This window comes from Spinacia oleracea, chromosome 1, assembly GCF_020520425.1.
Source record: "Spinacia oleracea cultivar Varoflay chromosome 1, BTI_SOV_V1, whole genome shotgun sequence".
NCBI lineage: Eukaryota > Viridiplantae > Streptophyta > Magnoliopsida > Caryophyllales > Amaranthaceae > Spinacia > Spinacia oleracea.
The window spans coordinates 126,510,887-126,525,126 of record NC_079487.1 but is presented as its reverse complement, the minus strand read 5'-3'; the positions used below and the strand labels follow the sequence as shown (position 1 = coordinate 126,525,126).

At 33.7% G+C, this 14,240-nt stretch overlaps 1 protein-coding gene across 2 annotated transcripts; it reads right to left on the bottom strand.

The window, feature by feature from the left end:
- Nucleotides 1-8,573: 8,573 nt before the first annotated feature.
- LOC110782912 (protein RICE SALT SENSITIVE 3) lies at nucleotides 8,574-11,137 on the bottom strand. Of its 2 annotated transcripts, none has more exons than XM_021987172.2 (6): nucleotides 10,877-11,137; nucleotides 10,705-10,758; nucleotides 10,372-10,575; nucleotides 10,162-10,270; nucleotides 9,938-9,976; nucleotides 8,574-9,437 (listed from the first exon to the last, which is right to left on the bottom strand). In XM_021987172.2, the coding sequence occupies exons 1-6, from the start codon at nucleotides 11,011-11,013 to the stop codon at nucleotides 8,814-8,816; spliced, it is 1,167 nt and encodes a 388-aa protein (XP_021842864.1). In that variant the 5' UTR covers nucleotides 11,014-11,137; the 3' UTR covers nucleotides 8,574-8,813. The 2 variants fall into 2 exon arrangements, with proteins under 2 accessions (XP_021842864.1, XP_021842863.1); XM_021987171.2 differs by having other exon boundaries at nucleotides 9,938-9,979; nucleotides 10,877-11,135.
- Nucleotides 11,138-14,240: the final 3,103 nt, after the last annotated feature.

Below are 14,240 nucleotides of genomic sequence, written 5' to 3'. Positions count from 1 at the left end.
AAGACCCGTTCCCCCATCAAAAGAAAAAAAGACCCCGTTCCAATAATTCCATTGAAGTACAAGACTAATGAGATTCTATTCTTAAATTAATACTTTGTGGATACATTGGTCGAAGTTATCCACCATCTTTATATATTAGTCGTTGTTTCTCTTTTCTCCAATATGGACCAAAAACCCCCATAGTTACATAGGGGATCTTTCTCTAAATATTGTAAACAAAAGTGCAGATAATTAATGAGATCTTGACGTAGCAGTGAATACCGAGGTTCTGTGGATTATAGATGGCATGTTCAAGTCCTTCTATTATAATTTGTAACGCGTTTATGACTTAATCCCACTAAACAGAATCTAAGTAATTGATGTGATATTTAAATGTAGTAATTAAGGGGAATGATGAAAGATGTAGCATTTGACTCATTGGTCATTCTCAAGGGGATTAATGGTTGGGAAGGAGGAGTTAAGTGCCAAATTGCCAACAAGCAAGGGCAACAACAATACCCTGTGGGAACGGAACGCACATGCTGTGTACTGTTTCACATGTCCTATTTTGCATAAGTTCAAATAACCCCCTTTTTCTGCCATTGGCTTTATAGAGGTGACAAAAGGGAACATCTTCAAAGGAAAGGAGGAAGACGACAAATAAGCGTAGCTATTTTTTGTCTTGAGGCATTATTTGAAACTGAACTCATTTAAATCCTTAAGAATGAAATTAGAAGTGTTGTATCTAAAAAAATTGAAGAAATATTTCGTATTGCGCTTATACTTTTTTCGAAAAATTTGACAAATACAACTTAATAAAGTTCTCTATTAGTTAATTATAACCTCAAATATACAACTTTCTCAATTGATAGAGTATAAAACTAATATTGGGGCTTTAACCATCAGCTTAAGCTTTTGGTTGAGTTGGTCCCTTGACATAGTATCAAAGCCAACGTGACGCAAAGGTCACGGGTTCGAATCTCAAATCTCATCCACCCCTCCTTTCAAAGTGGAATATTTCACGCTAGGTATGAGAAGGCCTATGCTGCATCCACACTTCAAACCCAAAGGGCTTTCATGTGAGGAGGCGTGATAGAGTATAAAACTAATATTGGGGCTTCAACCATCAGCTTATACGCTATCATCAATTACAACCTTAAACTTATACAACTATTCTGAATTACAACCTGGAATTATTTTCCGGCAAAAATAATCAAAAGATGATGACATAATGTTATTAAAAGAAATTAATCGAAAAATAAGATTTAAAAAACAAGGGAGTATTATATTTGTGTTTGCTTGGGATTGCTTGTTGCATCAACTGTTTAAGGAGTTTGCTGGGAACTAAGTTATCTTATTTTTCGATTTAATATCTTTTTTTTTTTTTTTATATAGAAATTAGGTATTTTTTCTTTTAATAAAATTATTACATCATCTTTACGTGATTTTTGCCGGAAAATGAATATGGATTGTAATTTAAAATGAAAGTATAAGTATAAGGTTGTAACAGATAAAATTAGAAATTAGAGGTTGTAATTGGCAGATAATATAATCTGTGCATCGCGCGAGCTAAAATCGAGTACTTAAATAGTTTAATTAAATGGCTTAGAAATAGATAAACTTATTTGCTATAAATATTTAACATATACTCCCTCCGTTTCTTTTTGTTGTATCCGTTTCCATTTTAAGCATTTCATATTGTTGTATCCATTTAGAATCTATTCTATTTTTGGACATACATTTTATCCTAAAATACCCTTACATTTCTATCTAATTACCAAAATACCTAAAGATTCTACCCATATTCCCACCTAATTTTCCCCACCCATAATATTTAATTCTTTTCCCTTCCCCATATACCCACTCTCTCACCTCCTTTATCACCCATCATTATCACTCCCCTCTCTTACCTTATTTTTTTTATTATTTTCTCACTTCTTTATTTATTATAATCTCTTACACCCAATCATTTCTTTTACACCCAATCATTACACTTATACCCATACAAACCAATATTCCAATTTTCTTAAAAACCACACCAGATTCCAAATGGATACATCAAAAAGAAATGGAGGGAGTATAATGGTACAAAATACTAAATTCAAATCCGTGCATCGAATAAAACTAGTATGTATAACGTGAAGCATCCTAATGTATATTTTACTAAAATTTTAAATAATACACAGACTGCACACTATAATATACAAAGTAATGTTGAAAGTAGTAACCCGAACATTTTCGAGCCAAACACTAGTTTTCCCATTAAATTGATTATCAAACAGAATGTTTGTTAAGTAGTGTTGGATTCGAGCCTCTAGAGTTTGATTATTTCCTCATGGGCCTAGAAATATCATGGGCTGCTCCAGGAAAGTTTGCTTGCTGTAATGGGCTCTTTTTTTTCCAGTCTTCCATGTATACATCAGCAGTGGGCTTTAGAAATTATTATGGTGTTGTGGGCTCGGCACTTTTCCTTAAGTTGGCAACGCCAAGAGGTTCTATGCACTTGGGCTTTTATGTGATGTGTACCGCCAGTCCGCAAGTTGAGCTGTCGAGGAAGCAAATACTTAATCTTTTTTCTTTCTAAAGTTGCAATTTTTTTTTCCACGCTTGCCGAAGCACGATTTCAATCATCGCGATATCTATTTATCAATAAGTATTAGTTATGTTGTCGATACTTCGAAAATTCATATGGAGAAAATTCTAACAACAAATCTACATTAGACATGATCAAAGGCAGGTCGGGGCGCGGCCAAAAATCATCCCATTCTTCATAACAATTTTGTTTTCCCAAAATTCGACATTTTGGAGTAAAAATAGCGGACTTTTTGGGCCTCCCTGAATTATAACTAAAAGTGAAGTTTAAGTTTCCCAAAAATTTGTCGATTTTTTTATTCAGGCCTAAAATTCTTCACAAACCCGATAATTTTTGGGTCGAGTACTACAGCTCGACTGGCGCTTGGACATACATGCCAAGCTTACGTCTCGAGCTACTTGCTTTAACTTCCTAGGCAAACAAAAAACTACTTCTGTCAGTTAGTAAGAAGGATCAGTTAGTCTGTAAGTCAGTTAGAAAGTATGACTTAAGACTCAAGAAGTTATGAATCAATAGGTGTCGGAACCGCTACAATTGCTTCAACGGGAGCTGCACAGTTAAACGAGGAGCCCGAGACGTAAGCTTGGCACTTCATCAGATTCCTGACCTGCATTGGGGTGAGGAGTATGGAGAATGCTAATAGATTAGCTGTTATATCGGCTGATTCAGTCATTCAACCAGGAACGCTGTTGCGACGAGGTTAAGCTTTCCGCTAGTCTTGCTAGCTCCACTGTTTCGCCATGCACAAGTTGACCAAGTATAATCCACATGATTATATTTTCATAAAGGCTCTGTTATATTTGGTTTATTTTGCCTAAATTTATATTATCTGAATTTATCTAGACTTCACTTATCTGAGCTTATTTTATCTGGAAACAAAAACATTTTGTCTGAAATAAATTTAGTTGTGTGTGAAAAAACTTATTTATCTGAACATAATTTATCTGAACTTAATTGAACTTATCTGAATTTATTTTGTCTGAAATAACTCAAAATAAGTCGAACAAATAAAGTCTAACTGGACTTATCTAAACTTATTTTTGTTCGACTTATATATTTTGAGTTATTTTAGATAAAATAAGTTCAAATAAATAATAAAAAATATATGATAAAAAATAGATAAAAAATAAAAATTTAAAATAAATTCAAAAATAATAATTAATAAGACTAATAATAATAATAATAATAATAATAATAATAAATACATAAAGATGACCATTGCAATATAATAATACTCCTTCAGTTCTTCAATATTAGTTCTATTTTTACTTTTCAATTCGTTTCAACTCAATATTTAAACGTAAATATCTCCAAAAATAAATGTTAAAAAAATATAAAAAATTTAATATTGTTAAGCTAAATATTAAGACGAACAAAATAAGATCTCAAATGAATATGTTTGAAGTACATATTGGAAAGAAATTAGAAGATTTTCTTCAATTGTGAATAATGACAAGATTCCAAATGATACTAATATTCGAGAATAGGAAGAGTAGTAATCTTTAACAATAATCAAAATAATAAAATAAGATTATTAAAGATGAAGATGATCAAAACCCCGTTCTTTTGAACTGAACTGAAGAAAACTGAATGGAGCTAGCTGAACTAAACTGAACTAAACGAATTGAATGAAGCTGGAATTAACTCCAAAAGAACAGGGCCTTAATTAGTATATTTTCTTTCAACTCTTCATATCATTAAGTGCAATCGTAAAGATTATAGTACATATATCATTTTCGAAAGACCAATCAAAGGACTAATGTGGTTGGTGTTGGTGACAAACAATAATCTTATGTTCCCTCTCTTTAACAACTTTATGTAGTACGGATCACACTATTGTAACAAATATAAACTGATCCGAAGGTAGCTGAAAAATTAGAGATTTCGATGGGTGACCTAATTAAAACGACCATGTATAATGGATCAAATGGGCAAAAATCACACTTTATTGTGCACCTAATTAACTTTAAAAATTAACCCCCGGGTGTAAGATGAAGGTGCTCGTTTTTGTCACTGTCTCATCGTTACTCTGTTACATACATAGTCGTACATACTAAAGTCTTCTTAAACATTAAATTTTATACCATAACACATTCATTTTTCGCTTAATGTTCAAGTTATTATGTATAGGTTATTATTGTTAGTTGTTACCACTTACCAGAGTACCTAAGTAATATCTATAACATGTAGGTGGAATGTGGATTTTTTAAATGGGTTTTAACTAAAATATTTTGTTTGAAGGTTCATCGTCCTTGTATGAGTTGTATCTGAACCGAAATATGAAAAGTACGTTGTGAAATTGACGGTTAACTAGGTCATCGATTAGATAGACAAGAAAGGTCTATATGAAGCTTCGGAACAACATGCTAGCTTATGTACCGACGGCAAGAAATTGAAGTTGTGGTCTAAAATTTAGAGACCAAACCAAATAGTATGACATTGAAGTAACATATACTTCGTAATAAATAAATAATTAATTGTAGCTATATAGTAGTATTATTATAGCGTGGTCCATTTTGGTTTTAAAAAGTTGTAAAGTGAAGTTTATGAAGTATCATTTTCTTTGGTGTTTGTATATCGTTGAACAACTGCGCGCATAAATGAAACGGCTGATCAAGAGGGTGCAAGAAGCTAGCTAAGTGCAACTTTCTTAATTAGCTTTTCTTTAAAGTCTTGAAAGTGAAAAGCTAAAAGTCAATTATTGTTAAGTAGCCATAAATATAGTTAGTATAATTAGGCTTGTTCGTACCATAAAATAAAGGTCATTCTCGTAAGGCTCGCGTATATTTAGTGTGGGTATGGGGAAGATCCAAATGCATGCATCTTTGTCCTTATTTTCATAAAGAGGTTGTTTCCAGGGATCGAATTCCTGACCTAGCGTAAAGTAAGTAGACACATGACTATCGCGTAAAGACACGATCTTCTAGACTTGTTCCTACAATATTTATAAATATAAAATATATATAGTTTCGATCTCTAGTTCATTAATGTACTACTCTAGTTCAGTTATGGTTTCTATTGAATTATATGATAATTCAGACTTTATGCAATTTAATTTGGTTCAAGGTATTTGGTTATGTTTTTGGTTTAGTTGGTTTTCTATGCTAGAGTGACCCACAAATGGTCCCAAATTTGAATAATTGGGAGTAAAAAACCGAGAATTATTTTTCTCTTCTTCAAAAACTTTTTTTTTTTTAAATTTATTTCTGCGTATTTGAGTTACAATTTGGAAAGTGGAGATCCGTACATGTGACGTATATAAACCCTCGATTTTAATCACTACACCAAAATCTCATTGATAGAAATAATGTGATCCAAGTTCATTGACACTCTTTACGATATGGGCATTTGAGTTAGAGCTGGTAATCCCTGACCCGGCCTGATAAACCGACTCGCACCCGACCTGAAATTATTGAGAGAAACCCGAACCCGATCTGAAGTGAACCCGGATGACCTGAATCGACCCGATTTGACCAATTTGTCATATTTTGTAGTAATATTAAGTTTTACAATGTTTCTGATATTATTTACGCAACCCGAAATCGATCCGAAACCAAACCCGGACCTGACCTATTGACCCGAATTGCCACCCCTAATTTGAGGTAGTACACATGTTTTAATAGTTCTATACTATTAGGGAGCGGACTAATAGGTCTTATCCACTATGAACTTCTGGTAACTATGACATTACTTTGTCTTTATAATCAATGAGAGGAAATTTACTAGTGATTCGTTATGTCATTTTCATGAAATTTCAAGTTACACAGTGGATAAAAGAGAGCTAACATTAGTCCAAAATTGTGTTTCTGCTTTGTTGCAATGCGTGTACACACTTTAGTATCGTATCTCATGATTTACTATAATAATTTTGATATCAGATTGTTGTGAATTTGTGATTAGGGCCGCGAGGAAATGTGTAGGAGATGAACAACAATATTGTGGTTAAAACTTAAGTATAAGGGTGGATATGACTATAAGAACATAATTTCTCAATTTGAGGGTGATTCTTTACAATTAAATTGTCAAGGGACCAACTCAACCAAAAGCTTAAGCTGATGGTTGAAGCCCCAATATTAGTTTTATACTCTATCACGCCCCCTCACATGAAAGCCCTTTGAGCTTGAAGTGTGGATGCAGCATAGGCCTTCTCATACCTAGCGCGAAATATTCCACTTAGCTTGAATTGTGGATGTAGCATAGGCCTTCTCATACCTAACGCGAAATATTCCACTTTGAAAGGAGGGGTGGATGAGATCCGAACCCGTGACCTTTGCGTCACGTTGGCTCTGATACCATGTCAAGGGACCAACTCAACCAAAAGGTTAAGCTGATGGTTGAAGCCCCAATATTAGTTTTATACTCTATCATAAATAAATAAATAATACGATAACTAAGTACCATAAGTTTTCTAATAGGAAAACAACTATTTGTGGGTACAAAATGGTCATGGTCCAATAATATTACTGTTGATCCTTTCTTAGAGAGTTAGAGTCATGTATATTTGCAGGGAACAGCATTATTAGAGTATAAAATGCCCATTGAACTTTCACCATCAACTTAAATTTTTGATAAGCTAGTTTTATTGTGATAGAATGTGTCAAATTAAGCTAATCATCCTACAAAACGGCATAACTCATAATCATTTTTTTCTTTTTAAGGAAAGTGTTACAACATCAATATATGGTATGGAGTTATTTTATGGACAATGGAGAAGTCTTGTGTCACTTCACCCAAGGGAAAGCAACATGAGGTGAATAGGAGGTAAATATCTTACACTTATCAGAAATTGATCCGACTCAAAACCTAATAAAAATGTAATGAAGAATACTTTTTATAATTTTTTGCCATACGGAATTGAATAATGGTTAAATATTATACCGGATTCCGTACAAATAGTAAGTGTAAAGATTTTTTTGAAAAGGATATACGGAGTAGCATAATACAATTCCAGATGATCGTTGTTGATGGGATATGAATATATGATACCTCAAGTTCATTTTTATTGCAGTTTGAAATATAGTTTATAGTTTTAATAATATTAATTATAATTAACACTTTGAAATGTAGTATTACTTTGTAGGCATGTTCCTAAAACTGCATGGTTAGGAAACAGCACCGGCAGGGTAAAATTAATTTTAGGACAGCGGGCAAAACGTGTTGCTAATGCAATATGCATGCATTTATCGATCAATTTTAGTCTTCACCTGTTAACCCCTTCTCATATTAATCATAAATAACTAAAGAGAATTTGTCGGACGGTGACCACATTTCCCTCTCTAATTAATAACTACTGTGAAAGTCGTGAAATCCAATGTTATCCGTATATAAGGTGTTCCACATTGGAAAAAAAATAGAGAGAAAATACGGAGTATTAATTTATAAACTTGAGAAGTTACTCCACTATTGCCAATTAGTTTTGATGTTGAATCTCTGTTTGGGAGATATATACTACATAAAGTTAAAATTTTAAGACACTGGTATGGAGAAATGGACAAAAGTGACTTTTATTCCTAAATAACAGATCTAGGGTTAATTAAACTAGATCGGAAATTTTCTTCAAGCAAGGATCCGGTATAGATTCTATACCCGGATTAGTGTCTTGTACCCTCGTTAGGTCGATACGAGTATGAGCCCAAAAGAATTAGGAAAAAAAGAATTGATAAAGTTTTTTTAAAGCAGCCCAATGCTTTAAACAAAAAAACAAAGTGACTTTTATTCCTAATGAACAGATCTAGGGTTAATTATACTAGATCGGAAATTTTCTTAAAACAGGGCTGACCAGCCATATCTGACTGCCCGGCCAAGGATCCGGTACGAATTCTATATCCGAATCAGTGTCTTGTTAGGACGACACGAGTATGAGCCCAAACGAGAATTGTCGAAGTAACAATACGTAGCTAACATATACGGAGTATTAGCGAACCACGGGATACAAAGACGAGGCCATTCAAAATCAGATGTAACATCAAAATTAAAGACAAATCACTAATTTTTTGCAAGGTGACAAATCACTAATTAATCTATACTATTAGACTATTAGAGGTTGCTTTATTATATAAACTTACAAATATATAGCAACAAAATATACAATAGTAGAGCAAAATCGATCTTGAACCCTAGCTAGCTACAATACATACCATCACTACATACAGTTTAAATCTAATTAAATAATTTTGTGGCAATCTTACAAATGATTAATCAATATTTCAAACAATAATTTAAAAATAAACTTTAATTTGAACTAGAATCCAGTACTAGGCCGACTAGCAGCTAGATTAAGATCATGTTGATGATACGAATAATGCTGCTGATATGATGAAGATGACTCCCTTTCATGATTATTATCATTAACTCCATTTTGTTGATGCTCCTCCTCATCCATCTCTTCCTTTGCCAACTTTTGGGCCGACGGCGATCCCAAGAACTGATGGGCCTCAGGCCCACAATGTCCGGTTGGTCCTTGGTGGGACGGGATGGGCCCCACTGAGGGAAGCTTTGAGAGTAGGGCCTCAAGGCTGCTCATTGAAGGGGTGATCATCCTTGCTGCCATGGGCGAGTGTTGTTGGGCTTGGGCTTGGTTGTAGTACTCATATTGGTCCATGAGTTGTGCAGTGGGCCCCATTCCCATGGGGCCTCCTCCTCCAACTTGGTAAGCCCACATTTCGGGTGGGATACCGTACCCGTCTACAGGCCTTGAGGACGGTGGGAAGGCGGCGGAGGAAGGGTGGGGTAAGAGCACCCCAGGGATGCTCTCAATGTAGGCGAATTTCTTACGGAGCAAAACAACATAGCTTAGGTCTTCCACAACCTTGTTCACTGATCCTAATTGTACCACGCCTTCTCGTACTGCTATCAATGCTATTGTCTACATGAATTTCACATTTACCATTAATGTTTATACTCAACCAACCCCATTCACTAAAGGAAACAAACAAAAAACAAACCTATATACTATAAAGGCGACAAATGATGTAGACATGATTCAATCGTAGATCTTGGTTCGAGACTTTACCAACTAAACTAGTTGACATTCACACGTACGTTACTAATAATGAGACTGTAGTCTACAATGATACTAAAAAAAAGTCGGTGTACCCGTGTAACTTGAACGAAAGATCATTTTATTCAATTACTGCATTTGAACAAAAATTATAATTATACAAAATAATATCCGAAGAACATGTTCATCTATTTTAATACATGCTTTAGGACTAACATTCCAATTATACTACGGAGTATAACTTTATTGGTTAACTATAACGTTAATTCCATATCAAAAGGAGCATGGTTTTGATTTTTGAAGTAAGCTAATACCTTCTCGTAGGAAAAAAAAAAAAAAAAAAAAAGACAAGACGATGAAGATACCTTAATACCCGACTGGAATTGTGCTTCCCAAGTCCTTGGCTGCTGCAAAAATGAGATATGTATGAACAATTAATCTTAAATTCTTAAAATTAATTAATTGTATACTATGGTGGTTTAAAGTAAGTCTTTTTTTTATGCTAGCCATAAGGTAATACAAATTAAGTTATAATTAATAATTAAGGCAATAATTAAATAAGTAAGCTTAATTGAAAATTTAAAATTACCGCATCAGCCGAATTATGCCATGCAGATAAGAAGTTGATTTCTTGATTCTCATTCGGTTCTTTGTATATCCATTTGTGACTATGATCTGCTGCTACTTTCCCGATCAAACTGTCACCCCCAAAAATAAAAATAAAAATTAGGGTTACTTATTACGGAGTATAAGAAAATTGATTAAGTATTACAGGATTAGTTTAGTATAATAATAATACCCTTCACCATAATTGTAGATTTCATGGGACATTTTGAAGAAAAGCTCAGGTTGAAGACTAGCTTGAAAAGGCTGAAATTGTTGATCACCATAATTAGCTGTTGATGATGCTGACGAGGTCGGATGATACTCGCCGTTACCGGAGTTCATCTCAGCCGTGGCTGACGCCGAGAAATTGCAGAATCCATCTTCCCATACTAATATCCTGATCATATTATATAATATATCTTCATCATATATTACATGGACCGATCGACTAATAATAATATGAGAAATAGTGCAAATAAAAATAAAGTTTTTTTTAAAAAACAAAAATGATGTTGTGTGTATTTACCAGTTTCTTCTGTTACCTCTAGACCTATCATAAACTCCTCCATGGGTATCCCATCTGAAAAAAAGGAACATGAATCGGGTTAGTTCGTTGTATGAAGGGTATTTAAGGGATAATCTTATTCATGGGATGGTCTGGTCGTCGACTAATGAAGACTAATTGAAAGACGACTTACTTAGGAGGAGGATAGTTTCGAGGAAGGATCCTCCAAAAGACAGCATAAACCCATTGAGAATTGTCTTGGCAACATAAGCTTCTTAAAGTGTATTGTAGAAGATGAGTTATTGCTAATGGATTTAGGTGTTCTTCCATTTTTTTTTTAATTTCTTTAATTTTCTCTCTCTAAATCTATCTTTTTCTCTCTCTCTTGATTGATTTTTGGTGTTGAGAGAGGGGAATAAGTAATTGGATCTCTATATCATATCCCCCCTTTATATAAGGCTACCCCAACTAGAAAATCTCACATTTATACTTGCTGTATCTCACTCCCATCATTTTACTTTTTTACATATAAAAATAAAAATAAAATAAAAAATTTCTCTTTGCAAAAAGGGAATTTTTTTTAAAATAAAAGTTAATGTTATAATTCCCAAACATGTAATAGTAGTGTAGTACCATCCATAAGCATCCTACCAATTATGAATTACACTTTGTTAAGAAAATAACTCACCAATTGGATATCCCACATTGACCGGAAAAGAAAAAATCGTTAAATTAATAAAATTAAGTGGGCTACTCTTCTTATTATTACTAGCTAATTTATACATGATATATTGACATAAGCTTGTACAATATGTTATCGCTCATTCGCACCACTAAAAAGAACTTCAATGTTGAAACAATATTGTTAACGGAGCAAATAAGATAGGGGTGGAGCCTGGAGGGGAGTAATAAGAGATGTCGAGGTCTAATTGGAAATATAACTTGGAAAATTTTATTCAATGTATAAATGTTTTATAAAAGTTAGTATTCCGTATCTAACAAGATTGTCTAACACTTATTTAATACGTTTGTTACACCATGCTCAGTACTCCGTAGTATACTCGATGTGAGCCTATGACATAAAAGTACATGGACGTTATTGAAAAGATGATATATTTTATGGCAATGAATCAATGATAAGTCCCTCTCTCATGTTCGCGGTTTCCAACGGTCTATGTGATTGCTTTAAACGTTCAAAGATTTAGTGATGAATGAATATTCATTGAGTAGCTTCTGACTTGGTTTATTTAAATTTCGTTATCCCAATCATGAACTATCATCATTTTTCATCAGTCTTATTGAAAGACCAAACCTCAATTTTCCACACAACATCATCATCATATTTATTTATCCATCTTCCTCGAACGTACAACAACAACAACAACAACATCTTCATCTTCCTTCCCTTTCTCTCTCCTCGCTTATTGTCGTTGCTCTCTCCGATCCTCGCTCTCTGTCGGGCCGGAGAAGAGAGGTTGATCACTGGATATTTAGGCCCTGTTCTGTTCACCTTATTTTCACTTATTTCAGGAAAAATAAGTTCAGATAAGTTCAGTTAAGTTCAGATAAGTTCAGATAAGTTCAGTTCAGGAAAAATAAGGGTTGACCAAGTACAATTTATAACTAAAATAAGTTCAGATAAGTTCAGATAAGTTCAGTTAAGTTCAGATAAGTTCAGATAAGATAAGTTCAGGAAAATTAAGTGAAAATCAGGTGAAAAGAACGCAGCCTTAATAGTGAATTTTTTTAGTAAAGCCTCATCCGCAAAGAACCCTTAGTGGGTTTGATCCCAAAAACCTTAATTATATTTGTAAAACCTAAACATTTTTTTATGACGTCAAAATATACTTGGTACGTTAATGGGGTATATGGTACGTACATGCATTTAAGGTGATAAAAAATTGATCACGCGTTGTCCTTGAAAAAGTTCATGTATACGGAGTAACACACTAACACGTACGGAGTACATATTAGGTGCATGACTCGTAGGACATTGTTGGTTGGCACTTTGAGGTAATCAACTTTTGTAATTCTTTAAAGTGATTTTTAAAAGAACTATTAACAACCAATAGGATCGATGGTCAAAGAATTATATGGAGTAGTTGTTACGTAGTTACATGTGCCATATTAAAGTAATTTTCTTTGAATGGTTTTTATAAGTTACATGTGCTATTGAAATAGAAGTACCAATGAGGTCTTGCCGTGGTGGTTAATTTAAGATAAAAAAAGCAAGAGCATGTATATGATAAATCACATATTTAAATCTCCAAACCCATTTTATAATTTGTATTTTCTTATGGCTCATTCGCACATGCAAAAGTGTACATGTTAAAGTGTGCTATCGGAGTAAATACTGAAGTTCGAAATCGCTTCATTTATGTATATTTTTGGAATTGGTTAGATTTTTGTACGGAGTAATTGATAGAGTGCGTATTTGTTTTAGCCCTTTCTTAACAGGGTGCACTACCGTTCGAGTTCCTAACTTGAATTGTCGAATCATTAAAATAGCATGTTATAAACTTGTGGAGTTACTCTCAGTCACTCACTATTACCAATTGGTTTTAATGTGAAATTTCCATTGAATTTAAGTGAAACGAAGTCTCCTGATAAAACATACTAGATCATGTATCCAACATATTCATAGTACGTATGTACAAGTGTACAACACAGTCGATCAGTCCCTAAAAAAAAAAATTGTACAACAAAGTCGGTCACCTTAATTCAATCGTATACCGATAAATAAGCTATCGGCTATTTGTAATACGGAGTAGTAATACTTTTAGTTATATATGTGAATCGAGGTGACAAATATGTTGTATATGATTGATACTATAATACACTTGTTGTCAAAGATCAAATTATTCTTCCTCCCTCTCAACGTAACTAACAAAGGATGGATTAATTGATAAAAAGGTTTAGCATGTCCAATCCCTATATAATTAAGTTTAGTGGGAAAGGGTAAAAGAAGGCAATATATAATAATTTGAAAATTTGGTATAAAGCAAGCATTTAGTTTGAGTATAGCAAATTACACTTTATTTCCTCTGTTAAACATTACTCCCTCCGTCCCGGAATACTCGACCCGGTTTGACCGGCACAGAGTTTAAGGGACTTGAATTGACTTATTTAGTTTAATAGGTAGTAGTTGATAGTGGGGTATTATTTTAATGTAGTTAGTGGAAATGTGTAAAGAGGTGGGGTTGGGGGAGAGTAGAGGGTTGAATTTTTAATTATTTTTGTATGGAGTAGGGGGTAAGTGGGTTAATAGGGGTGGAGTGAGAAATAATATAATATTGTTAGAATATTTCCATTTTTAGAAACAAGTCAAGTATTAAAAGACGGCCCGATAAGGAAAACAGGTCAAGTATTCCGGGACGGAGGAAATAGCTTGAGAAGGAAGATTATATCACCGTCAACAAAACTGTTGAGACACCAACATATGCTGTAGAAATTAAGGCTTTCCTAATACTATTTTACAAAAATAATTGTTCCTATTTTTGTGTGGCTCTTTCTTTACCATATATGCCCTCGGAATCCGTTTCTATAACATTGTCCAA

Bases quoted from the DNA above. Each gene is read 5' to 3' on its own strand.
- LOC110782912 (XM_021987171.2), bottom strand. From the start codon at position 11,013: ATGGAAGAACACCTAAATCCATTAGCAATAACTCATCTTCTACAATAC. The intron at 10,576-10,704 runs GTAAATACACAC...TAATATGATCAG, and splicing joins AGAGGTAACAGAAGAAACTG to GATATTAGTATGGGAAGATG. The intron at 9,438-9,937 runs GTATCTTCATCG...AAATTCATGTAG, and splicing joins AATTCCAGTCGGGTATTAAG to ACAATAGCATTGATAGCAGT.